The sequence below is a fragment of the Acipenser ruthenus genome, chromosome 8, assembly GCF_902713425.1.
Source record: "Acipenser ruthenus chromosome 8, fAciRut3.2 maternal haplotype, whole genome shotgun sequence".
Taxonomy (NCBI): domain Eukaryota; kingdom Metazoa; phylum Chordata; class Actinopteri; order Acipenseriformes; family Acipenseridae; genus Acipenser; species Acipenser ruthenus.
The window spans coordinates 27,887,070-27,913,921 of NC_081196.1; the positions used below are offsets into that span (position 1 = coordinate 27,887,070).

Consider the following 26,852-nt stretch of genomic DNA (forward strand, 5'->3'; position numbering starts at 1 on the left):
GCAGACCTACACCGTTTGGTGACCCGGTACACGTACCGAACAGCAACTGTACATTCTTACTATACATTGCTTGCTATTTGCATAATATCTGGGTTTTGTCCCTGTGACGCATGCAAGGCCAGTCTGCCTGTCTGGTGCCAAGCAGGCCTTGTTGACAGCCCAGTTGGTGTCTTTATCAAACCCTTTTCTGCTCATCTCTCCTGCAGCTTTACAGAGCGCTTTGCGTACCAAGGAGCTGGCGTTCCCATCCTGAGGATGTGGAGTCAGGTAGCACATCCACTGCAGTTAAGCTCACCCTGTAACAGCAGAGCTTATGCCATTGATCGAGAGGTCCACTGCGGTCATGCAGGTGCCCTGGTCTACAAAGCTTCCGCCTTGTTTCATTACTGTACAGCGCCGTTGTTGCTTGAGCAGACACCCACTTGAGGGCAGCAACATTACACTACTGTACGAACCTGGTGCTACAGGCACCAAACCGGTACCAAACCGAGCTCGTACCGTCCGGTACAGTCCCAATTCCGACCAGCTACCGTCAGGGGTTTTACAATTGCCAATCTGGTACCAAGCAAGGCTTGTTGACAGTCCAGTTGCTGTTTTTAGCAAGCTGAGGCTGCAACTGTACATTCTTATGGTACATTACTTGATATTTGCAAAAATGCCTGGGTTTTTATCCCTGTGCCAGCAGCCTCGGGGACCGGCACAGCCAGTTGCGTCTGTGGCCAGACAGCCGCCCGAGGCAGAGGCAAGAGCCTCAGGCCAAGCCACAAGGTGAGCAGCGGCCCTAGGGGTTTGCTGCCACAGGCCCAGGGCCCCTTCTCAGGGAGCCATCTGGAGTATTGGCATCAGTGCACCACAGACATCTGGGTGCTTACTACCGTTCAGACTGGCTACTCACTGCAGTTCAAGCACGGTCCCCCTCCCTTTCGCGGTGTGACTGCAGCATCAGTCACAGACCTTCAGGACACTACTGTGGTGTCTCGGGAGGTAGCAGCTCTGCTGCAAAAACGGGCTATTCATATGGTACACCCCCTCCATTTGGAGAATGGGTTCTACTCCATGCTCAAGTGGGATGGTGGCTTCAGACCAATCCTTGACCTCAGGCAGGTCAGCCTGTTTCTGAGCCGAAGGAGGTTAAAAATGTTGACGATGCAACAGATGTTGCTGCAGTCATTCAGGCCAGGCGACTGGTTCACCACGGAGGACCTCAAAGCTGCCTATTTCCATAATCCCATAAAAACCGGTGCACTTAAGCACCTGATGATCGCCTTTCAGGGAACAGTGTACGAGTTCAGGGTCTTGCTGTTTGGCCTCTCTCTAGCTCCCCATGCCTTTTCGAAGTGCAGGGCAACTTTGTGGGCTTTATTCCAGGGTTCATCTGTCAATGACATTTGCAATGCAGCAGTGTGGTCTACTACCCATACCTTTACTAGGTTCTATAGACTTAGGTCGTGGATCCACAAAAACCCTGGCTTTGGAACTAGAGTATTAAGGACGACTTCCGGGTCAACCCTTACAAATAGACATAGAGGCGAGTTTCTCCCTCAGTTGTTAGCCCTAGCTACTTGTACTGGGGTTCCTCAGTTTAACGAGCAAGGTGGCCTTGGCCGAGCCTTGTGGCATTCCAGTTGGTCTGCAATATTGCCTTGTGACAGCTTTGGTATTTCTACCCATGAAGTAATGGTTACATTTCGTACTTGATAGTGAACATTAGGTTATTATCATAATCTTGGTTCCCTGAAATAGAAATGTAACCATTAACCTTCAAGGTCGCTACGTCCATGATTGCAGCAGGCTTGAAAGAAAAATGATGATGAGATCTGTGTCTGCGGTCCAGTTATGCCCTCGGGGGCGGGCACGACTGCGTCACAGGCTCTGACTTGCAGCTTTGATATCTTATTCAGGTTTCTGGGTCTTTTAGGATAAATACCCATGCAGTAATGGTTACATTTCTATTTCAGGGAACCAGGGTTATGATAATAATCTAACGTTTAGTTAATATTTTGTGTCTTGCACTGAAAAAATTAAATATTTGATAATATTGGTAATACAGTATGTACATCTTGGTATACAGTGTTAGATTACATCTATGATAATTATTAACTTTATACATTTGTAAAAAGTGATTATTTCTCATTTTCATATTATAGTTGTTAGCTTAAAAGGTCCACCAAATTATTATTGTGTTTTACAGGACACTGCTCACTTTTTGAAGATGAACGAGATACAAGCTGCTGCTTCCACCCTGGAAGAACTGCTTCAGTATCCGAGGTATGCCTTGAATTAAAAAAAAAAAAAAAAAAAAACTCTGTAGGGTCCGCACAGTGTTAAATCGTGCCGGCGACCTGGCACTTTACATCTTATTACTCAGACACTGTAAAAGACAGCCCTGCTTACAGTTCGAAAGAAGAGATTCAGGGCTTTAAAATTAAGTCCTATTCGTGTATTCCCAGGATTGTACCTTGGCACTAGAGAGCCATGAATGCAAGTGTTTTGCAGTGTTACTGCTGCGCTCTATGGCAGACCTACCTAGTGTACCTAGTGTGTACACGTTAATTTCATGTATGACATGAACCTGTAACCTATATAGCTAAAGAGTTAAAGGCACAAATCTAACAGTAAAAAACAGGCGAAAATAGCTTGGACCCTAAAGGGTTAATGCAATATAGAAACGAGAAAAGGGTACTTTCCCAGATCCTTTTTGTTCTTTCATTTGGTAGTTTTCTACATTTATTATTTTCATAGGGGCAAAATTTGCATTTTGAGGGGAAAAAAAAGTTCCCTTAGAGTAATATGGGTACATTTCTAATAGCAGACATTGCTAGCCCATAGATTAGTAACAGTGACTCATTATTAGTGCTGGGACGAACACAGGATTTTCATGTTCGGATATTCGCTCATAATTCAAATATTCGTTCGTTTTTCAAAAAGTAATAAAAGCCATTATATTGCTCTGAACGCAGGCAGAGACACAGCATAGCAGCAGGGGCAGGGGGAGTGGCCCCTGTGTGTGTGCCTTTATATTACAGCAAGACCTTATAATATGTAACACTTTAAAATAGAAAAATATCCCAGGAATAAAGAGTAAGTTGTGTAGGACTTACTTTACCCCACTGAATTAACTACAAAACAAAGGATGCCAAATAGCAGTTCAAGATATACGTTGTTTTGTTTATTCCTGAAATATAGTACATAACGTTGACACCACATTTTATTTATTTTTTTCATTCGTTGCCATTGCCGTTTCTTCACAGTAAACCGTGGCCATAGACATGTTTTCATAAAGTAATAACATGAGGTTTACTTGTGCCTTTTTGAAGCTGAACAAACAAATGAAAATTGAAATTTAACTTTAAACACTTCAAATAAAAACAAACGTGGAAATGACGTTGTAAAGTGAAGGGGGAAAAAAAACGTTAGGTTATTATCATAACCCTGGTTTCCTGAAATAGGAATATTAACCATTACAAAATGGGTGTTCCCCCTTTAAGACACCTGAACCTGAAACCTGAAACCTGAAAGACACTCGTCAGAGGCGGGTGACGTAGTGCTGCTCTGCCCTCGCGAGCATAAAGCCACTACTCACCCTGACAGTATCGTTGTTTTCCTTCAAGAACTGCGACGATATTCCTATTTCAGGGAAACCAGGGTTATGATAATAACCTAACGTTCCCTTTCAAGTAGGGAATGTTAACCATTACAAAATGGGTGAGTATACCCAAACTGTCGCAAGTACATTGAGCAAAAACAACTACAGAGGACAAGCCAAACTGCCTTGTGCCTGAATCAATTACCAGCATAGCTGGAACAGGGCTGGCGCTAGCCACCCACGGACCCTGCCCCCGCAGTTTTTTTTTTTTTTTTTAATACAGTACATACACAAAATAGATAATTGCGCGTGTACGGTTCTGGCATTTAAAAACTGTGACATTTGTTGTTTTAAATATCAAGGTGTAAAGTAAATCGATCGCTGTATTTGAGTATACAATGTGTTTTTAGCAAAAATAAATGTTTTAAAAACGTCTTTTTCATAGCATAATATGTATTTGTGTGTACTTAAAATCACTCAACAAACGTTTACTTTTATTTAAAAAAAGTAGTTTCTGTCATACAAAGTACGGTATTTGTTATTATTTATTTGCTTAGCGGGCGCCCTTATCCGGGGCGAGTTACAGAGGTTGCAGAATATCACAATATCGTTAAGGTGTATTTAAGGGTTATTTAAGTTATTTAGGTGTTTATGTAGGCTCACTTGAACTAAGTTATACCACCACTGTACATTTACTCGACGATTTTGAACTTTTCCAATAATCTGAATGGGGAGATGAGTACGAACACTTCTCTTCATATACAGAATACAGTTTTTGTCATTTAATCAAGTCTACATGTGGGAAGGTGGGATAAAGCTGTAAACTTAATTTATACAGAATGCATATAGAAGAACGCACAAAACGTTTGCTTGCTGCACATAATGTGCTTTAGAGCTGTCACGAATGAATGTAAAACCTGTCTTCCCTTGTACAAGGTGCGATCACCTTTTTTGAGTGAAAGGTGTTAATGCGGCAGATATAGACGTCTCTTTGATAGAAACAGTTTACTTTATTTGAAGTCTTCCCACTGTTGATGGGAATGGGAATGTAGAGATGGAAGCTCTGCTAACAAGATTTAAATTTTTGCAGGTATCAGGCTTTTAAAGACACACCTGTGGTGGCTTTGACAAACTCACTGAGAGCAGAAACTGACCCAAGACTGTGACAGCTACTGGAAGCAGGCTGATCTTTGGGATCTTTGTGAACCGGAGGGGCAGCAGGAGTGATAGAGGGCTGCTCGTCATAAATGAAGCGCCTCGCGTCCTTTGTTTCAGGCCAAGGAACCTGTAATGCTGCAGTAGCTCTCTGCATTAAGCCAAGTGCATAAGCTCCGGCGACAGCGGAAGCTGCGTAACCAGGATGTCCGATTCAGCATCATCCGAAGGAAGCCCCGTGTCCTCTGTAATCGGGTTCCACGGGATTGGATTTTGCAATCGCAATACAGAGTTTACATGGCAAGTTATCTCGATATACATGACGTTGATGTAATCAGATTTCCCTATTTAAAAATGTCCAAATTGAGGTTTGCATACGTCACCGTTGTTATATTTGTTTATACATAAAAACATAAAACCCTTTCTTTCTAATATCTCCCACTGACTGTACATTTTTGATATTGCAATAATATAGCTTTGTAATGTGTTTTTTTATATATATATATATACGTTAGAACATAAGTTTACAAACGAGAGGAGGCCATTCAGCCTATCTTGCTCGTTTGTACCTTATTGATCCCAGAATCTCAGCAAGCAGCTGCTTTTTTTTTTTTTTTTTTTAATTTAGTCGTTGCCAATTAGTTTTTTATTATTTTCTCCCCAATTTGAAATGCCCAATTATTTTTAGGCTCAGCTCACCGCTACCACCCCTGCGCTGACTCGGGAGGGGCGAAGATGAACACACGCTGTCCTCTGAAGCGTGTGCCATCAGCCGCCCGCTTCTTTACACTCTGCAGACTCACCGTGCAGCCACCTCAGAGCTACAGCGTCGGAGGACAACGCAGCTCTGGGCAGCTTACAGGCAAGCCCGCAGGCGCCCGGCCAGACTACAGTCGCTGGTGCGCGGTGAGCTGAGGACACTCTGGCCGACCTAACCCTCCCTCCCCCCGGGCGACGCTCGGCCAAATGATCGGCTGTGGAATAGCCTGGATTCGAACTCGCGACATCCATTCTATAGAGCGCATCCTGCACTCTAGCGAGCACTTTTACTGGATGCGCCACTCGGGAGCCCCGTTTCAGCAAGCAGCTTCTTGAAGGATCCCAGGGTGTCAGCTTCAACAACATTACTGGGGAGTTGGTTCCAGACCCTCACAATTCTCTGTGTAAAAAAGTGCCTCCTATTTTCTGTTTCATAACGTTGTTATGAAAGCTAAGAAAATAAATAACTTTTTGTCAAAAAAAAAAAAGAAAATATTAAAAAAAATATTATAATATAGTATATTCTTTATTCATTTTCTTACCTGATAGGGGTCAAATGCTTTCTGATGATGTTTTTAAAACCTTTAGGCGCGAAGTGCCAGTCAAGTCACAGACACAGGCTGCAGCTATTATACCCTTTCAGAACTTCTTTCAAGTCAGAATGCAGATCGATTACACATTTATTATTACTTGCATTTCAACATTTATGATGTTGATGCAATTAAATACGAATGCTAACATTGGAATGCTAATGCTTTTCCGTTGTCAGTGTTTAGCTCTAGTAGAAGACAGACAGGGCAATACTAACGATACCCCAATGTTGTATACAGCTGTTGCTTCCAGTGTAATAGTCGCCATGCGCACAGTGATTATGTCATGTCACTATATGCAATCAAAGCGGGAAATTAAAATACTACACACTAAACAAGAAAATTGATGTCTCTAAAAAGGCTAAAATGTGTCTGCAGCAGATCACGTAAAGCAGTATCCAGCAGGAGTTTACACAGCAATGGAGGGAAGCTCTTGTTCTGTATGTCCTGCAACGTTACTGTAGATCACTACCGAAACTCGACTGCTTTACTTGCAAAGAAACAAAAAACGGTGACTTCCATATTCCAAAAGTCCACTTATTAATTTTTGAGCTGACAGAGGCGTTTGTTAGCGCAAATATCCCTTTTAACCAAAAGCTACGGAAATTCTTCAGACAGTGTAGCTGAGACGTGAATACTTACCTAAAGTTGCCGAGTATCACAAGAAGATTATGGAATTGGTAAAACAGGCTGGTTGCTTGTCAGTGGTCACACTGACGAGTCAATTGATGCCCAAGAACAGTATGTGTTACACATTTTATTTGTTTTGCAAGACCTAAATGGTGAACATGCACCTGACGTACTAGAACTGAAAGCTGTCCTTGCAGATACACTTTACCTACAGGCTGTTAATTACAACACCGTTTCACAAGATATTGTAAAGTGCTTGAGTAACTTTGATGTTAATGTTGATGTCAGTGCATTTATCTGTATATTTGCTGTTTAAAAAAAAAAAAAATCTGTACACGTAATTTATTTGATATTTCCGTGCACATTCCGCGAGATACAATACTTTAACCGTGACAATGCCATGAATTTTAAAGAAAATTTCCGCGATTTTCACAGGGCCTTATGTATATGTTCTGCAAGGGTTTCGTGTCAGATGTGCTTGGTCATATAATTAGAGTGCCAACAGCGGAGGAAGCAACATCTATTTCTTGTAGATTCTAAGATAAATTTGGCCAAATAATGTCCCCAAATAGTATTGTGTGTGGACTGTACCCACATACTTATTTCCGCCCCTTCTGACGGTCACCGAGATTTTGTTAAACGCGAGGGATGGACTTCGTTGTACTGCATGCAGGGTGTGGTTGACGATAAGTATCTGCAAGTAGAATAATGTATTTTATTGAGATTACCATTAGAATACTTTAAATGTAATAATAGAAAATGATTTACAATAATCCATATTATACAAGCATATATCACCCGTTTCACTTCACGTCAGGTACGATCTCAGTCTTCCAGTAAATGCTGATACGTGTAACACCTTTCTTTACAGCTTCTGGAACATCAATTGCTCCGTGCCAGGCTCAGCACACGACGCAAGGGTTCTTCGTAGCTCGTCCCTTTTTGAAAAGGCTGATCAAATTCCAAAGGTAAATCGCTTAAACCTGATCAGATTCACATGAAAATTGAAATATCAAAACTACCAAATGGAGTGTTTAGCATTGATATTTCCATTTTCATGCGAAACCAACCAGCAGCCTTTTAAATAAATGGAAAATATTAATTTTAGGTATTACATACTTTACACAATTATTTATTGTCAATACAAAAGTGTGTAAGGAAAAGTTAGGGTTTGTAGCGTACTCTTGGTATTTTTACAAGATAAATCTAAAGACATCTAATGAAATTAGTATTATCCAATATTTTTTTTTTTTTTTACCTTAGTAGTATAGTATATGAATTTTACCTTGTTTTAGTATCTCAGTATAGCTTTCCAATACAGTATAAATATGAGTGAGCTTCATTATAAGTTAGTATCCTGATGATTACTGAGCACTAGTACATTTCCATGTACTGTAAATCGTTTATGTAGTCAAAATGCATGATATGTTGTGGGTAACAGTAAATTTATTTTCATTCAGTGCTCAAGACAGATAAATGGTCAGGAAGTGATTCTGCAGATTCTGGGGATCCAGCCTATCCACTCCTCGAATGGCTGATGAAGCTATATCCCTCCACACCAAGAACCACACCCCAACAGGAATCATTCAGTGTGTATTTGAGTTCTGCTAGAATGTGTGTTGAAATAGCATTTGGAAAGCAGAAAGCTGAAAGCCAGATGGAGAATTCTAATGAAAAAAAGTGACTTTCACATCACCTTTAGTCCATACATGATTGCAACATGCTGTGGACTACATCATTTCTGTGAATTAGAAAAATAAGTGATACCCTGCACTTGGTTGCAACAGGCTGACTTAACAGAACACAGCCAGTAATATATATATATATATATATATATATATATATATATATATATATATATATATATATATATATATATACAGACGTGCTCAAATTTGTTGGTACCCTTACAGCTCATTGAAATAATGCTTCATTCCTCCTGAAAAGTGATGAAATTAAAAGCTATTTTATCATGTATACTTGCATGCCTTTGGTATGTCATAGAATAAAGCAAAGAAGCTATGAAAAGAGATGAATTATTGCTTATTCTACAAAGATATTCTAAAATGGCCTGGACACATTTGTTGGTACCCCTTAGAAAAGATAATAAATAATTGGATTATAGTGATATTTCAAACTAATTAGTTTCTTTAATTAGTATCACACATGTCTCCAATCTTGTGATCAGTCATTCAGCCTATTTAAATGGAGAAAAGTAGTCACTGTGCTGTTTGGTATCATTGTGTGCACCACACTGAACATGGACCAGAGAAAGCAAAGGACAGAGTTGTCTGAGGAGATCAGAAAGAAAATAATAGACAAGCATGGTAAAGGTAAAGGCTACAAGACCATCTCCAAGCAGCTTGATGTTCCTGTGACAACAGTTGCAAATATTATTAAGAAGTTTAAGGTCCATGGAACTGTAGCCAACCTCCCTGGGCGCGGCCGCAAGAGGAAAATCGACCCCAGATTGAACAGAAGGATAGTGCGAATGGTAGAAAAAGAATCAAGGATAACTGCCAAAGAGATACAAGCTGAACTCCAAGGTGAAGGTACGTCAGTTTCTGATCGCACCATCCGTCGCTTTTTGAGCGAAAGTGGGCTCCATGGAAGAAGACCCAGGAGGACTCCACTTTTGAAAGAAAAACATAAAAAAGCCAGACTGGAATTTGCTAAAATGCATATTGACAAGCCACAATCCTTCTGGGAGAATGTCCTTTGGACAGATGAGTCAAAACTGGAGCTTTTTGGCAAGTCACATCAGCTCTATGTTCACAGACGAAAAAAATGAAGCTTTCAAAGAAAAGAACACCATACCTACAGTGAAACATGGAGGAGGCTCGGTTATGTTTTGGGGCTGCTTTGCTGCGCCTGGCACAGGGTGCCTTGAATCTGTGCAGGGCACAATGAAATCTCAAGACTATCAAGGCATTCTGGAGCGAAACTTACTGCCCAGTGTCAGAAAGCTCTGTCTCAGTCGCAGGTCATGGGTCCTCCAACAGGATAATGACCCAAAACACACTAAAAGCACCCAAGAATGGATAAGAACAAAACATTGGACTATTCTGAATTGGCCTTCGATGAGTCCTGATCTGAATTCTATCGAACATCTATGGAAAGAGCTGAAACTTGCAGTCTGGAGAAGACACCCATCAAACCTGAGACAGCTGGAGCAGTTTGCTCAGGAAAAGTAGGCCAAACTACCTGTTAACAGGTGCAGAAGTCTCATTGAGAGCTACAGAAAACGTTTGATTGCAGTGATTGCCTCTAAAGGTTGTGCAACAAAATATTAGGTTAGCGGTCCCATCATTTTTGTCCATGCCATTTTCATTTGTTTTATTATCTACAATATTATGTTGAATAAAAAATCAAAAGCAAAGTCTGATTTCTATGAAATGTGGAATAAACAATGGTGGATGCCAATTACTTTTGTCAGTTTCAAGTTATTTCAGAGAAAATTGTGCATTCTTCGTTTTTTGTGGAGGGGTACCAACAAATTTGAGCACGTCTGTGTGTATATATATATATATATATATATATATATATATATATATATATATATATATATATATATATATACACAGTGCTGTGAAAAAGTATTTGCCCCCCTGTCTGATTTTCTGCATTTTTGCACATTTTTCACATTGTATTTGGTCAGATTTTTTTGTGGGTTGTAGTAGTATATAGAGGGAGTCCGAGAGAAAAATGACACCAAATTGGTGATATCATGGGGCAAGTTCAGCATGGAAGAGGGTGTCTTGGTTTCAGTTCAACTCCTCCTACATGGCACAAGGCGGCCCCAGCTCAAAGAAGGAAGCTGGTAGTCAACGAGGTGCAAAAGCAGGAGGAGAGGATGAGGTGTATAAAGGCCATTTCCCAGGCCAAACAGGGAGAATGGATGAGATGGGAGAGTGTGGAACAACGCAAGATTGGCTGGCAAGACCTATGGTCAATGGAACAGAGCAGGATCAGTTTCCTCATCAGGTCAACATATGATGTTCTCCCATCACCACAGAACCTAAACCTCTGGGTAGGAGAGGATCCCTCATGTCCTTTGTGTTCATCACCTGCAACATTAAGGCACATTTTGACAGGATGTAAGGTGGCTCTTAGCCAAGGACGGTTTACTTGGCGCCATGACCAGGTGCTGCGATGTTTGGCCTTAGCATTGGAAGACAAGCGTAACATGACCAATAAGTTGCCACCTGTTCCATCAAAACATTACACACAAAAGACAACATTCCTCTGCCCAGGAGAGCAACCACCAAGAAAAGGTGTTAAAACCAATCCTCGCCCAGGACAACTGGAAGCTGCTAGAGACTGGAATATGCTGGCAGATGTTGGTCAACGGCTTATTTTTCCACCTGAGATTGCCACCACTAACCTTCGACCAGATATTGTCTTGTGGTCTGGATCAGCACGCCTTGTTCACCTGGTAGAGTTAACAGTGCCATGGGAGGATGCTGTAGATGAGGCGTATGAGAGGAAGAAACTGCGGTATGCTGAACTAGCCACTGAAGCGGAACAGCGAGGATGGAGAGTTCGGGTTTACCCAGTGGAAGTGGGTTGTCGAGGATTTGTGGCACACTCTACAACCCGGTTTCTCAGAGACGTCGGATTCAGTGGCCAAGAGTTGCGTCGCACAGTGAAGAACTTATCTGAAGCAGCAGAGAGGAGCAGCAACTGGCTGTGGTTGAGACGGAAAGATTCTGGCTGGGGACAGGTAAGTAAGCTGGGCTGAGTTGAGTGGGGGACGGATGGGGGTGATGCTGGGACGCCAGAATCACCGTCGAGCCCTCTTGAGGTGTTGTGGGCTAGTCGACGAAACACTGAGGATGGAAGGTGCCCACTTGAAAACCCCAGAGATGTACCCTACTTAGCTCAATCCAGACGGTTGTCATGCTGATGCGCTGGGGAGGCCGCACTTTGGTTGATCCCCGGAGCCAGCATCGCAGCCGTTGTGTGTGCTGATGCGCCAGGGAGGCAAAATAAGCTGATCCCTGGAGCCAGCATTACACTTCAGCCATTAACACCAGACAGAAGGATATCTACATCATCATATGGAAGGAAACGTAAATGGATGGAGACGCATATGGATCACATTAGTTTACTGTAAAGCTACGTCTTAGTTGGTGCTCATCTTGGCGAGAGCCGAGTTCAAATCAGCATGAAGTTTTAACATCTACTCTCGTGTAATGGAAATCATATTGATATACAGGTCTCAGTTCAGCAGCCTGGAGCAGAGGATGCTGAGGAGCTGTTTGATCTCGCCCAGTTCAGTGGGGGCAGGCTGGGCTAGAGCTGCGGCGTAGCTGAGTTGATGCTGGTTGTCATTTGGCCTTGCGGTAGTGGGGCGGATGGGGGGGGGGGGGGGAGGGCGTTCTGGTCGGTGCTGCGGGGGCAGGAGGGGGCGTGGGATGGGTGCGCTCCAGTGTGGGGGCCTGCATGCTGCGCTGGGCTCTGCTGGCACTGCTGCGCGGGGGGCTGGCTGGGCTGCGGCCCATGGCTGCATCCTTCAGGGTCTTGGCAAAGACTTTGACCCCCTCCTGGTTGAGGTGCACTTGTCGTAGAGGTGCCAGGGGACCACTGTTGGGTGCGCGTGTACATTAGGCAGGTGCACGTTGGGCAATGCAGAGTAGCCTCTGGTGATCTCTGTTGAGAGCGTTGATGGTGTGTGGATGGGTGTCGGCTCGGGGCAGCAGCGTGGAGATGACCACTCTGGAGTCGGGGAACTCCTGCTGGTGGGGGTGGGAGCGGGGGTGGGGGGGGGCTGTGTATCTGTGGAGCTGCTCCCTCAGTCCCTGCAGCTCCTTGGTGATTGTCTTCTCTCTGCGCTTCATCTCCTCCTACACGGATTTGTCTCCCTTTTTTGTAGTGTTGCTGTACTTCTTACACACAGCAGTGTGCCAGGCATTGATGTGTTCAGTATAGAAGATGAGGTTGCTTTTCAACTTTTTTGTCTCCTGTCCCAGTGTAGTCTGTGTACAGACACTCCGGATTCGCTTTCAGCACACTCGGTTTGTGCTGCTTCCTGGCCTGTGCACTGCTCAGTTCAACAGGGTACTGGATCTCCCTGCTCTCTGCACGCTGACTGGTCTCCATGGCAACCGGGAGAATTTGGTACAATTTGTTGCAATTTCTAACTGTCACTTCCAACTGCTGCTTCTCTTTTTAAAGTAAACTGAACTTTTTAAAAGCAAACTACTACTGAACTTTAAATTTTTGTAGTATTTTGTGTGTATATATATATATATATATATATATATATATATATATATATAAATATATATATATATATATATATAAATTGCAAATTACAAACCTGGTACTGATGGCGGGTTCCCTCTGGGGTAGAAGGAATAACCCTCTGACAGCCAAAAAAGACGCCATCAGTACCAGGTTTGTATTAATTTGCGATTAGCTGGTGGGTCAAATTTTAAATTTTTTGATGGTGTCTCTTTATATATCACATGTAAATTGTAACAAAAAATATTTCTCAAACTCAACCCTTTCAGCACCTTAAAAATAAAAAAATACAAATGTATGAGATCTGATATCCAGAGCTTTTTAACATTAAGTTTAAAGTAGACCTATTTTTTTTTTTTTTGGTTCTTTCAGCTGTAAGGGCAGTTTAACATTATGATAGGGTTATAATAGGTTACTGTAACAGTTTTATTATTATTAATATGAAATTTGATAATTAAAATAGTGTTACCAAATTTAATATTATTAATAATAACTATTTTTTGCACAGAATCAGTTATTCATCATATTCCATCCAAAGCTCAAAAAATTTTGGGGAAAAAAAAAAACTAAAAATTAAAATGATCATTTACAAATTTTATAAAAATCAAATTATTATTTGTTTATTTAGCAGACACCTTTATCCAAGGCGACTTACAGAGACTAGGGTGTGTGAATTATGCATCAGCTGCAGTGTCACTTACAACTACATCTCACCCGAAAGACAGAGCACAAGGAGGTCAAGTGACTTGCTCAGGGTCACACAATGAGTCAGTGGCTGAGGTGGGAATTGAACTGGGGACCTCCTGTTTACAAGCCCATTTCTTTAACCACTGGACCACACAGCCTCCAAGTACAAATGAATGCAATACTGTGTCTGTTTTTGGCTTAACAGTACCTCTTTTTTTCCCCCCATTCAACTTTATCTGTAGCAAATATTTTATTTGTAGTACACTACCAGAAATAATTCCACATAAAAAATATGTTGAGGCTTCATAGGTACTTATAGTACATCTGTAATGATGCTGTTTAATATTTTAGTATAACTATAACCATAGTCTTAACACCAGGTAAATTCTGGTGAAAAACAATGCATTTCATAATACTGTATGCTGTATATATATATATATATATATATATATATATATATATATATATATATATATATATATACACACAAGGTTACCTTACGTTATCAACTATTGAGCCATATAAGAAGGCAGATTGCTGCACAATTAACATCATAACGAAAATAACAATAAAAAAAACATTACTTAATTATTAAAGTGTGTGTGATTTAAGTATAAAGCTTGTGTTTACCTTCGAAAGACTCAGCATGGCCACTGCTATCTGAAGACAGTTCAGACATTTCTGGAACTCCTATGTCGACGCCTTGGTTGGGAAGGACAGCAAGTGGTCGGGAGCTGATTCATTAGCTCATAAAACGTGAAGCTAGAAGGCTCGGCACCACTTGTTCATTATTTTTCTTTGCTTTTATGTATTGTGCTTTCTAAAGCTTCCATCTCGTTTTCACTTGGTCAACAGTTCTGTCGTATCCAGCAGATGCCATTTTTTCCACCACTCTTTTGAAGGGGTCGTTGTTTCGCTGTTTTCGGCCATCAAGGTGATTTATCATTTTTAATTCATCGAGACATTTAATTAAAAAAAACTGTTTCCTCATCACTCCAATAATACGTTGCTGCTTCTTTCTGACAAGACATCGTGTTAAACCGAAACAAACACATCTGCTCATGCTTAGAACTGATTTCGGCTTTTAGTACACGTGCAGTGCCAAAATAATATTGTAATCTGATCATTTTGCAAGGCAGCGACATTAGATTTGAAAAGGATTTGAATCGGGTAACCCCTGTCCGCAAATCCGATTACCTGGAATCAGATTACGGAGAGAAATCCAATTCCTAAATCTGATTGTAGAGTTTACATGGCAGGAATTCCGAATCTGATTACTCTGTAATCGGATTTGAACACTATTTGAAGTGCCATGTAAACACACTGAGTATGTCACTCTCTAGCCCACTAGCCACTGCAAGGGTGCCGGCGGAGTAGGTGCTGAGTGCTCTTGTAGTAGCTCAGTGACACAACCTCTCAGATCTTATCCATTTGCCGAACGTGAGCGGCGGCTTTTTTTCCTTCTCCGTTTTGGAGGAGGGGAAAGTGAAGAGGAAGACGACTAGGTAGATATCTAGTCGCTGCCCTCTCCAGTACCTGAGCGGGAGGAGCCTGAGCATCCACAGCCCGAGTGGGAGGAGCCTGAGCGTCCACAGCCCGAGTGGGAGGAGCCTGAGCGTCCACAGCCCGAGTGGGAGGAGCCTGAGCGTCCACAGCCCGAGTGGGAGGAGCCTGAGCGTCCACAGCCCGAGTGGGAGGAGCCTGAGCGTCCTACGCCTGAGTGGGAGGAACCCGAACGTCCTACGCCTGAGTGGGGGGAACCCGAGTGTCCACAGCCCAAAAGGGAGGAGTCGGGGCGTCCACAGCCCAAAAGGGAGGAGGTCGAGGATGATGGCTGGGAGGTTTTTTTAAAGAACCTCGCAGCAGAGTTATGCCCTGGCTGTGGGGCTTATGGGCACACGTTAGCCATATGCCCCACCCAGTATGAAGAGGAGGAACCAGCGCCCAGACGGGGGGACCGCGAGCGTCCAGCGCCCAGACGGGGGGACCGCGAGCGTCCAGCGCCCAGACGGGGGGACCGCGGGAATCCGAAGCCTGAGAGGCAGCTGTTCCCACCTTCACCAGCAGAGCAAGAATGCCTGCTGGTTTCCCCATCACAACCAGCAGAGGTAGAATGCCTGCTGGTTTCCCCAGCACAACCAGCAGAGGAAGAATGCCTGCTGGTTTCCCCAGCCCAACCAGCAGAGGAAGAATGCCTGCTGGTTTCCCCAGCACAACCAGCAGAGGAAGAATGCCTGTTGGTTTCCCCAGCACAACCAGCAGAGGAAGAATGCCTGCTGGTTTCCCCAGCACAACCAGCAGAGGAAGAATGCCTGCTGGTTTCCCCAGCACAACCAGCAGAGGAAGAATGCCTGCTGGTTTCCCCTTCAGAAGCAGAGCCGCACCAGTCCGCTGCAAGAGAGGCAGAGCAGCACCAGTCCCCTGAAAAAGGGGGAGACTACACGCTGCTCCCACCTTCACCGGCAGGAGCAGAGCAGCCGGAGCTGCCTCTGCCACTTCCAGGAGCAGAGGAGCAGGAGCTGCCTCTGCCTCCGCCACCTACATCGGCAGGAGCAGAGCAGCCGGAGCTGCCTCTGCCTCCGCCACCTACACCGGCAGGAGCAAAGGAGCAGGAGCTGCCTCTGCCACTTCCAGGAGCAGAGGAGCAGGAGCTGCCTCTGCCACTTCCAGGAGCAGAGGAGCTGTCTCTGCTTCCCATACCTCCACCACGGGGAGTACGGTGGCCGGAGCCCCAGAAAGGGGAGCTGTCGGCCACGAAGAAGGGGGAGGAGGTCTGGAGACCACCAACCCCAGCAGCAGTTTTGCTGCCGGAGATCGTGGGGGAGGTCAGGAGACCTGCTCCCACTGCAGCAGTTTCGCTGCCGGAGATCGTGGGGGAGGTCCGGAGACCTGCTCCCACTGCAGCAGTTTCGCTGCCGGAGATCGTGGGGGAGGTCCGGAGACCTGCTCCCACTGCAGCAGTTTCGCTGCCGGAGATCGTGGGGGAGGTCCGGAGACCTGCTCCCACTGCAGCAGTTTCGCTGCCGGAGATCGTGGGGGAGGTCCGGAGACCTGCTCCCACTGCAGCTTCTTCGCTGCCGGCAGTACTGTGGTCGGAGCCCCACCAAAGGGAGCTACCGGCTACAAAGAAGGGGGACGAGGTCTGGAGACCACTTTCCCCAGCAGCAGTTTCGCTGCAGGAGTTCTTGTGGCCGGAGCCCCACAGGAGGGAGCTGCCGGCTACGAAGAAGGGGGAGGTCGGGGGACCACCTGCCCCCGCAGCTTTTTCGCTGCAGGACGGGACCAACAGGCTGTCAGCCGTGCCACTACCGGCAGGGGTGCTGACAGCATGGCCAGCCATGGGCCCACTGAAGCCTCCCTTCCCAGCCCGAGACTTTGTCCTGGACTGCTGGATTTTTAAGGGGGGAGGTGGCCGTTGAGGCCATGTGTGCTGCGCACAAGGGGGGGTATATGTGGCAAAGCGCCCCGCCCCTGTGTGCATTTGTGTTATGTGTTGTATGTTGCGTGTGTAAATGTTGGTGTATAGTCATTGGTACACAGGATATAAACGGGTCTGTGTTTCACGTGTATTTAAAAAGTGTAGATTTGTATTTAGGCACGAGGAGAGCACAAATCACTTCACGTGCTGGTTAAATGTAATATGTGAGCACGGGGTTGCACAGAATTAATTCACGTGCTGGGATTCAAGTGAATAATTAATTAGTAATTGAATCCCAGCACAACAGTATATATAGAGACACGTAGCACTCAGTCGTGGTTAGGTGTTCGGGAGTGGAGAACGGGTGAGAGAGAGAGGAGTAATTGAAAGTAAGATCGTAAATATAATAGTTGTTTGTACTCACCGTGTTTGTTTGTCTCCGTGCACCGTTTGTTAAGTGTTTAGTCCGTTTTGTTTATATGTTTCTTTTGGCTACCAGTGCCGTGTCCTGTTTTTGTACTGTTAAACCTTTTTATTTGTTAATAAACGCTGAGTGCAGCCATTGCACTCAGCTCATCATCACCACCGTCTCTGTCTGTGTATTCCTCTCTGGTCTGACGCCACCCACTCTGGCCGTCTTTGTGACATGTATTAAGACATTGTGCTCAGAACCGACACTAGGTACTGACACTGAGTGCACCTGGTACCAACCCTCGGTACCTACACGAGACTGGGGACCAACACTTGGTACTGACCCGGTTGTACTCAGTACCGGCACGTGGTACCGACCCGGTTCACTGCCGTCACTCGGACACGGGACACTCTGTGCCGACACGGGTCCTTGATACTGACACTCGGAACCGACCCTCAGTACCGAAGCAGTAACCTCGAATCCACAAGCAAGAACTGGGGCGATGAATGCAGTTACTGCTAGTGGCACGTAGCAGGGATGCCCACCTGCAAGTCAGCCACTGGCTAAACCACTAGTCAGTACAAACACGAGACTAGCAGTAGCCTGTACCGAAACAGTAACCTCAGTCCCTTAGGATCGGGGGCGAAAAGTCACTAGTTACTGTTATATAGCGAGTAGCAGGGATGCCCACCTGCACAAGCCACTGACTAATTTCTTAGTCAGTACAAACACGAGACTAGAAATAGCCTGCTTGCGAACAAGCCTTTGTAATAGTGGCGCTTGGATAGCTGCACTAAAACTGCAACAAGCTGCTAAAGTAGGCACACCCACAGTAGCTGCTCAGGTTTCAATACTTAACTTCCTGTAAGAAAGAAACAATATATATATATATATATATATATATATATATATATATATATATATATATATATATATATATATATATATATATACACACACATATACATACACAGACATGCTCATATTTGTTGGTACCCCTCCACAAAAAACGAAGAATGCAGTTTTCTCTGAAATAACTTGAAACTGACAAAAGTAATTGGCATCCACCATTGTTTATTCCATTTTTAATAGAAATCAGACTTTGCTTTTGATTGTTTATTCAACATAATATTGTAAATAAGAAAACAAATGAAAATGGCATGGACAAAAATGATGGGACCTCTAACCTAATATTTTGTTGCACAACCTTTAGAGGCAATCACTGCAATCAAACGTTTTCTGTAGCTCTCAATGAGACTTCTGCACCTGTTAACAGGTAGTTTGGCCCACTTTTCCTGAGCAAACTGCTCCAGCTGTCTCAGGTTTGATGGGTGCCTTCTCCAGACTGCAAGTTTCAGCTCTTTCCATAGATGTTTGATAGGATTCAGATCAGGACTCATAGAAGGCCACTTCAGAATAGTCCAATGTTTTGTTCTTATCCATTCTTGGGTGCTTTTAGCTGTGTGTTTTGGGTCATTATCCTTTTGGAGGACCCATGACCTGCGACTGAGACAGAGCTTTCTGACACTGCGCAGTACGTTTCGCTCCAGAATGCCTTGATAGTCTTGAGATTTCATTGTACCCTGCACAGATTCAAGGCACCCTGTGCCAGGCGCAGTAAAGCAGCCCCAAAACATAACCGAGCCTCCTCCATGTTTCACTGTAGGTATGGTGTTCTTTTCTTTGAAAGCTTCATTTTTTTCATCTGTGAACATAGAGCTGATGTGACTTGCCAAAAAGCTCCAGTTTTGACTCATCTGTCCAAAGGACATTCTCCCAGAAGGATTGTGGCTTGTCAATATGCATTTTAGCAAATTCCAGTCTGGTTTTTTTTAGTGTTTTTTTTCAAAAGTGGAGTCCTCCTGGGTCGTCTTCCATGGAGCCCACTTTCGCTCAAAAAGCGACGGATGGTGCGATCAGAAACTGATGTACCTTCTCCTTGGAGTTCAGCTTGTATCTCTTTGGCAGTTATCCTTGATTCTTTTTCTACCATTCGCACTATCCTTCTGTTCAGTCTGGGGTCGATTTTCCTCTTGCAGTTCCATGGACCTTAAACTTCTTAATAATATTTGCAACTGTTGTCACAGGAACATCAAGCTGCTTGGAGATGGTCTTGTAGCCTTTACCTTTACTATGCTTGTCTATTATTTTCTTTCTGATCTCCTCAGACAACTCTCTCCTTTGCTTTCTCTGGTCCATGTTCAGTGTGGTGCACAGAATGATACCAAACAGCACAGTGACTACTTTTCTCCATTTAAATAGGCTGAATGACTGATTACAAGATTGGAGACATGTGTGATACTAATTAAAGAAACTAATTAGTTTGAAATATCACTATAATCCAATTATTTATTATCTTTTCTAAGGGGTACCAACAAATGTGTCCAGGCCATTTTAGAATATCTTTGTAGAATAAGCAATAATTCATCTCTTTTCACAGCTTCTTTGCTTTATTCTATGACATACCAAAGGCATGCAAGTATACATGATAAAATCACTTTTCAGGAGGAATGAAGCATTATTTCAATGAGCTGTAAGGGTACCAACAAATGTGAGCATGTCTGTATGTATATATATATATATATATATATATATATATGTACACATTTATTTAAAAAAAAAAAAAATTTAAACAGTTATTTTTATTCTTTTTTTTTTTCCAGTTCTCCCAATTTGGAATGTCTAATTATTATTGAACCTGACTCACCACTGCAACCCCCAAACTAACTCGGGAGAGATGAAGACGAGCACTCATGTCCTCCGAAACGAGTGCCGTCAGCCGTCTGCTTTTTCTCGCTCTGCAAGCCTGCCGTGCAGCTATATTCAGAACTTACAGCGTCGGAGGACCACACAGTTCCGAATTGCGTACAGGCTGGCCTGCAGGCGCCCGGCCAGCCACAAGGGTTGCAGGTGTGTGGTGAGCCAAGGACTCCCCAGCCGACCTAACCCCTACCCCCACTGGGCTGCGCTTGACCAATTGTGCGCCGCCCCCAAGAACTCCCGTCCATGGTCGGCAGTGGCATAGCTTGGATTCAAACTGGCGATCTCCAAGCTATAGGGCGCATCCTGCACTCCGGGCGGAGTACTTTACCGCATACGCCACTCAGGAGCCCCAGTTTGTAAGCATTCGTTTTGTATTTCTGCACATTAAGTCACATTAAGCGCTTTTCACATTACGTGCAGTTAGAATTAACCCTTTGCAGTCCATTTATTAAGTGCGCGTCAGGCGCATCAGGTCCAATTTATTTTCACACGCGCAGTTAATTTTAGACGCGCTGTTTAAAATGTATTTTTTTTCCACAGTCAAACGGGTTTAAATGGCCCTGCATATCAACAAAGCACTCACTAGGCTTCTGTAGCCCCGCCACACCCTTTCTTTCGCTATCGCTTTCATCTATGTAAGAAATAAATAATAATAAAAATAATAGTCGTACATGCCGATCAGTCATCTCCGGATCACTCCTTCTATCACCAAACTCCTCAATATTGTGATCAAAGTCATTATTTTATTACTATAACATCTGAAAAAAGCTCTGCAAATGTCCATGATAGTCTCTGTGCGCTGACACACTCAGCCAGCTTGTTTACTATGACCGCCCCGTTATCTGATACCAGGGCCATATGTATGACTATTCATGAGATACGCCTTTTTTTTTTTTTCCTTTTTTTTTCGACTTGTTTCGGCTCCTGTCGCTACCACTCGGCAATTGAATGGTTTTCTCGGCTTTTTCCGGAGAAAAAACGACTAGAAACCCGTTTTTTGCGTTGCTATAATGATGTCGGACCCAGTCCGACAAAGGACCTGAGAGGAATAATTGCAATGTCGGACCCAGTCCGACAATGGACCGCAAAGAGTTAAGCAGGTTATTTTTAGGGCTTAACGTGATTTATTATAGTGTGTATGTTAATGAAACTCAAGACTAATTAGTATTATTAGATTTTAAGGAATTTACCTAGTTTCTGCTTGAATGGGATTTATGCAGCTGACTTTTTTCGGCGATCATTTGGGACAGTAATCGCCACCCTTGCAGTTGATCGGTGCCCCTGGCTGCACGTGTCTTGTTTTCATGTTCTTACAGTAGCGCTGCACTGTGATGTGCGCTGCTTGTACCGATATTGAGCAGAAAATGTACTTGTAATGGCCCAAGTTTTTTCATTCCAAGTAAATATAGAAAAATCTTAGAAATGTTTGACGAGGCCGCAGACAGTGCCATCACGGGCCACAATTTGGGAACCCCCTGGGGTAGAGGCTGCCCTGGCATTCTGAAGGGTGACCCGAGGTGACTCAAATGTTTTCCAGTCAGGGGCCAGACCCAGAGTTGCACAACTGTTGGGTCTGGATGTCACTCCGCAGGTTGCGACGGGCCGGTAACTCCCATGGCTGACCGTATAGGAGCTGTGCCAGTGCCGAGAACTAAGACCTTCTGGGCCACTTCGGGGCTAGTAAGAGCACCCAAGCCCGATCTTGCCTGATCTTCAAGCACAGTGGATAGCAGTGGCAACAGTGGAAAGCATACAGCAGTCTTGGACCATCTGTGGGCCAGTGCGTTTATGCCAAGAGAGTGACAGCTCTCCATTAGGGAATACCAGTGGGGACAATCGGTGGACTCCTGGGTTGCAAAGAGGTGTATCTCCACGCACCTGAACTTCTCCCAGATGAGGTTCACAACCTCCAGGTGAAGTTGTCATTCTGAACTGTGGGGGGGGCACCTCACAAGAGAAGGCCCGATGCCCAGTTCCTCACCCTTGGCAGGTGGACTTATCTTCTAGAAAGTAGGTGTTTGTGAAACCATAGCAAAAGCTTCCGGGCAACACGGTTGAGACTGGGAGACCGGAGACTGCCCTGGTGGTTGATATAAGCCATCTCTGTAGTGTTGTCCGATGAACTGCCCATGGCTCCATGGGGGTTTATACACACCCTGCACCTCTTGGCCATTCCAGAAGGCGCCACAACCTAGGTTGGAAGCGTCTGTGACTGCTTATTGTGAGCAGGGCACCGGTAATTGCAGCAGCCTCCGCGCTGCACACTCTGAAAGTGGTTCTGTGCATTAGCCCTAGCATTGCTTTGCCGGCTTATGGGCTTGGCGGCTTCTGTCGTGTCTGATAAGGAAGCCAAGATATCAGATTCCACGTCCTCGGATGGGAAGATTAATTCTTGGGTGTCCATGTCGTCAGACAAGGTGTTCTCCTGTGATGGTTCTGGGTCAGACAATGGTGCCTGAACCCTGGGGACTGAGACAACGAAGGGGCCTCGCAGCAACTCAGTCAAAATGTTCATATAGCCAGAATGCCTGCTATGGCAGCTTCTGTGTCAGGGCTCTTAGTCCTGCTCCTACCCCTAGAGGACTGCTTCCTAGCTCCTGGTGTAACAGGGAGTGGGGACTCTCGTGACCACACTGCAGGGGATGAATGGGGCGAGTGTGGATGCTGCGCAGGTGACAGGGATGCAGAACGGTCCCTAGAACAGCGGGCCAGCCTGCTTTCTAGTGTCCTCTTAGAAAAATTTGCACAAGACGTGCCAGAGCTAGAACCGGCCCTGGTACTGACCAGGCCACTGGTACTGACTCTGGTTGCCGTAGGAGTGCCCTGGTACCGAATAGGTCACTGGTACTGACAACGGGACAGTGGTACCGGCCCTGCACCGGTACCGAGTGGTACCGGCTCTGTACCAGGAGATGTGCCGTGCAGGTGAAGTCCTGAAAGAGCCAACTAGAAAAAAATAGTAGTCTTAGTTTGCTGTGAAGCAAAAGCAGACACAGCAACAGCAAAGAGACACTCGGAATATTCTCCGGTCGAAAAAGACTCCTGTTATTTAAAAGAGGCGAACTTAATACAGGCTTCTGAAAGAAAACAGGGGCTCCCGAGTGGCGCATCCAGTAAAGGCGCTCCTCGCAGGATGTGCCCTATAGCCTGGAGATCGCTGGTTCGAATCCAGGCTATGTCACAGCTGACCGTGACCGAGAGTTCCTAGGGGGCGGCGCACAATTGGCTGAGCGCTGCCCGGGTAGGGAGGGCTTAGGTCGGCAGGGTAATCCACGGCTCACCGCGCATCAGCGACCCCTGTGGCCGATAGGGCGCCTGTGGCTCTGCAGCGGAGCCGCCAGATCTGTGTTGTCCTCCGGCACTATAGGTCTGGTAGCATTGCTGTGGATCTGCAGTGCGAAAAATGACGGCTTGGAAGGAGCACGTTTCGGAGGACGCGTGTTTCAGCCTCCGTTTCCTGAGTCGGCGGGGGGGTTGCGAGCGGTGAGCCGGGGATACAGATAATAATTGGGCATGCTAAATTGGGGTGAAAACTGGGGTAAAAATAATTGGCGACGACTAAATTTTTAAAGAAAAAAAAAAAAAAAAGAAAACAGAAAATATTTAAAACGTTTTCTTTTGTGCATCAGTATATTTAGCAACACTCCAATCTAATGGATATAATCAAATATTTATCAAACAAAATCACAGAAAATGTGAACAAAAATACATATCAAAGAATCAAGAATCAATGTTTTTAGTACGAAACGCTACACACTGTCAAAATGAAAACATTACAAAGTTAGTATCGGGTTTGACCTCCCTGAGCATTAACACAATCCTTGCAGTGTTGACGCATAGTCCCGATCAGCCTCTGGATAGACTGCTGTGGGATGTTCCGCCACTCTTCCTGTGTAGCTGCAGCCAGCTTCCAAAGATTGGCTGATTGCTGTTGTCTCTTGTGGATGGCATTGGCGATTTGGTCCCACATGTGTTCTATTGGACTCGAGTCAGGAGAAAAAGCTGACCATGGCAAGACCTCGACATTATTTTCTTGAAGTCATGCAATTGTAATCCTAGCACTGTGTGGTCTTGCATTGTCCTGCTGGAAAATCGACACTTCCGGATTGGCTTGCAGGAATGGAAAAAATGTTGCATCAAGACTTCGTCAGTGTATTGCTGAGCAGTAAGGTTGCCCTCAATCTGCACCAAAGGCGTTCATGTGTTAAAGGTGATTCCTCCCCACATCATCACACTTCCACCACCCCACCGGATGACTTGAACAACGCAACAGTCACCATAACGCTCACCACAACGTCTCCACACACGTTGTCTTCCGTCTGTCAAGGGCAAAATGGAATTCATCTGTGAATAAAACACTCCTCCACTCTCTCTGCCACCACCTCAGATGTTCTCTTGCCCACAGAAGACGGTGATTTTGTCTCTCAGCTGTCAACGTTTACCCCTGAATAGCCTCCGAGCATGCAAATCATTTGCAGTCATTCTGCTGATGCACGGTTTATTTCTTCCTGGGATTTCTCGTGCTGTAGCCACTGCAGTCTGAAAACGATTACGCAGATAGATCAGTCAGATGTGACGGTCCTGGGCCAGTGTGGTGACCCTCAGCCTTCCAGGACGTGGCCTGTCCCTCACAGAGACAGTTTCCTGGTTTCTCTGGACTAGTCTGCTGATAGTTGAAGCAGAACATCTCATTCTGTGTGGTCCAGTGGTTAAAGAAAAGGGCTTGTAACCAGAAGGTCCCCGGTTCAAATCCCGGCTCAGCCACTGACTCATTGTGTGACCCTGAGCAAGTCACTTAACAACCTTGTGCTCCGTCTTTCGGGTGAGACGTAATTGTAAGTGACTCTGCAGCTGATGCATAGTTCACACACCCGAGTCTCTGTAAGTCGCCTTGGATAAAGGCGTCTGCTAAATAAACAAATAATAATAATAATTCTCTGGGCAACTTCTCTCACAGACAGGCCACCTTCAATCATATTGATTAGCAACCAGGCGATCTTCATTACTCAAGCGGGGCATGCTGTTCTTGCGTTAATTAAAATCTTTTCGAATGGCTATTTTATACAGATTCTTAATCAACTCATTTTGGCAATTTTAACTCAACTCAAATACCAAACACTGAGCACCTGGTGTTTTTATGAAATCACATGACTTGAGCTCAGTATTTTGTTATCCCAAGGAACAATACTACTCAAACAATCAACAAACCTATCTGCTCACTTTATTCGAGTAAGCCAAAGGTGATGTAACTAATGCAATTGACCACAACGTTGATGGTGAAAATGGAGATGCAAGACAAGTGTACCCTCCTTTACCTCTGTCCATCAGTTTGCCATACATTTCCACAGCATTGCTGTGATCTCATACTGTATACAAATATGACAGCTGGGGTCTTTCAGCTAAGCGCTACACATGTTTGCTTCTCATTGGTCAGTTTCCCTAGTTATGGCGTGTGCAGCTCCAGATTACAGGTCAGTGGAGCCTGATCTGGATCTGCATAGTAAAACACCTTCTCTTAATCCGGGTCCTGTGATCCCAGATCCAATCTCATTTTTTGGTCTCAAGTACAATCAGCCCCAGAGGATCAGACGTCACTCGGAAGATTGCAATTTATTAACCTGAAATACCACTACACATAAACAAAAACTCCCTTTCCAAAAGAAGCATCACATCTCAGCGCTGTTAGTCCCCATTATTTGTTCAATTTGACATATTTAATATTTTTCAAGGTCTTTTACAGTTGATGGTTTTAAAAATGCACTTGATTCAAGGTACCTACCTATGAAACATTTTGAGGTCTGAAGAGAAGTGTTAAATGTGACCAGTTAATCAAATAATTAGACCAATTGAGTAATTGAGAGCTTGTGTGGAACGAAAGCCAGAAGACACTGCAGCCCTCCAGGCGCTAGAGCAAAGAATGTGGATGCTGTCTTGTTTCTTAACAAAAACGTATTAGAAATGGACACTAAGATACTGGACTGTTTTTTGTAAATAAGTTGTTGAAAATGACCATCTGTTGCTTGAATTTTCAATTGATTAATAATAATTTTATTACGGGAGTTAAGTATAATCTGATGTCATTTAATTAAGTAATATGTTATAGCTATTCATTACTATTCTCGGTAGCTCTAAATGTAATACTTTCATTAAGGGTATTGATGGATTAAAAAAAAAAAAAGCCTAATTTGCATTGTCCCAAACTGTTTACCAATTTAAAGTAGACTTTTCTTAATCCCTTTTTTATATACACGTTATATAATTCTGCTTTAAGTTAGTGTGTGCATCTGAGTTACCCAACTCAATCAACATTTTTATTGCAGAAAAACATTTTCCAGATGGCAGGAAAGAAATCACTTTTCCTGATCAGGCCATAAAGAATTTGTATCCTGATGGGCAGGAAGAAAGCATATTCCCAGATGGCACGATTATAAGAGTAAAGCTGTGAGTATTTCACAAACAATTGATCTTAGGTACAATGCTATAGCTTAAACATGACACAGATCTTTAACAGAACAAAGGGGTGGGGCAGGGCAGTGATAATATTGCTAGTGCCTATAACGGGTAAGAATTTGTTTTTGATATTTTGATTTTAGGCCCAGCTGAAAA

The 26,852-nt window shown here is 44.2% G+C and overlaps 1 protein-coding gene across 7 annotated transcripts in view; it reads left to right on the top strand.

The window, feature by feature from the left end:
• The window catches only part of LOC117407178 (paraspeckle component 1-like), a 153,682-nt gene that overhangs the window by 121,584 nt on the left and 5,246 nt on the right, over positions 1 to 26,852 (top strand). For 2 of the 7 annotated variants that reach the window (XR_009329352.1, XR_004545032.3), the window contains 2 exons: positions 2,192 to 2,268; positions 4,677 to 5,040. Coding sequence is in view for 3 of the 7 variants with exons in the window: in XM_059028778.1 (XP_058884761.1) it covers positions 7,592 to 7,688; positions 8,181 to 8,258 (175 nt within the window). In the remaining 4 variants the exon portion in view is untranslated. Of the gene's footprint in view, positions 1 to 2,191; positions 2,269 to 4,676; positions 5,041 to 7,591; positions 7,689 to 8,180; positions 10,144 to 26,566; positions 26,688 to 26,852 lie in introns of those variants that run through there. The other 5 variants (XM_059028778.1, XM_059028777.1, XR_009329349.1 and 2 more) reach the window with 4 other exon arrangements.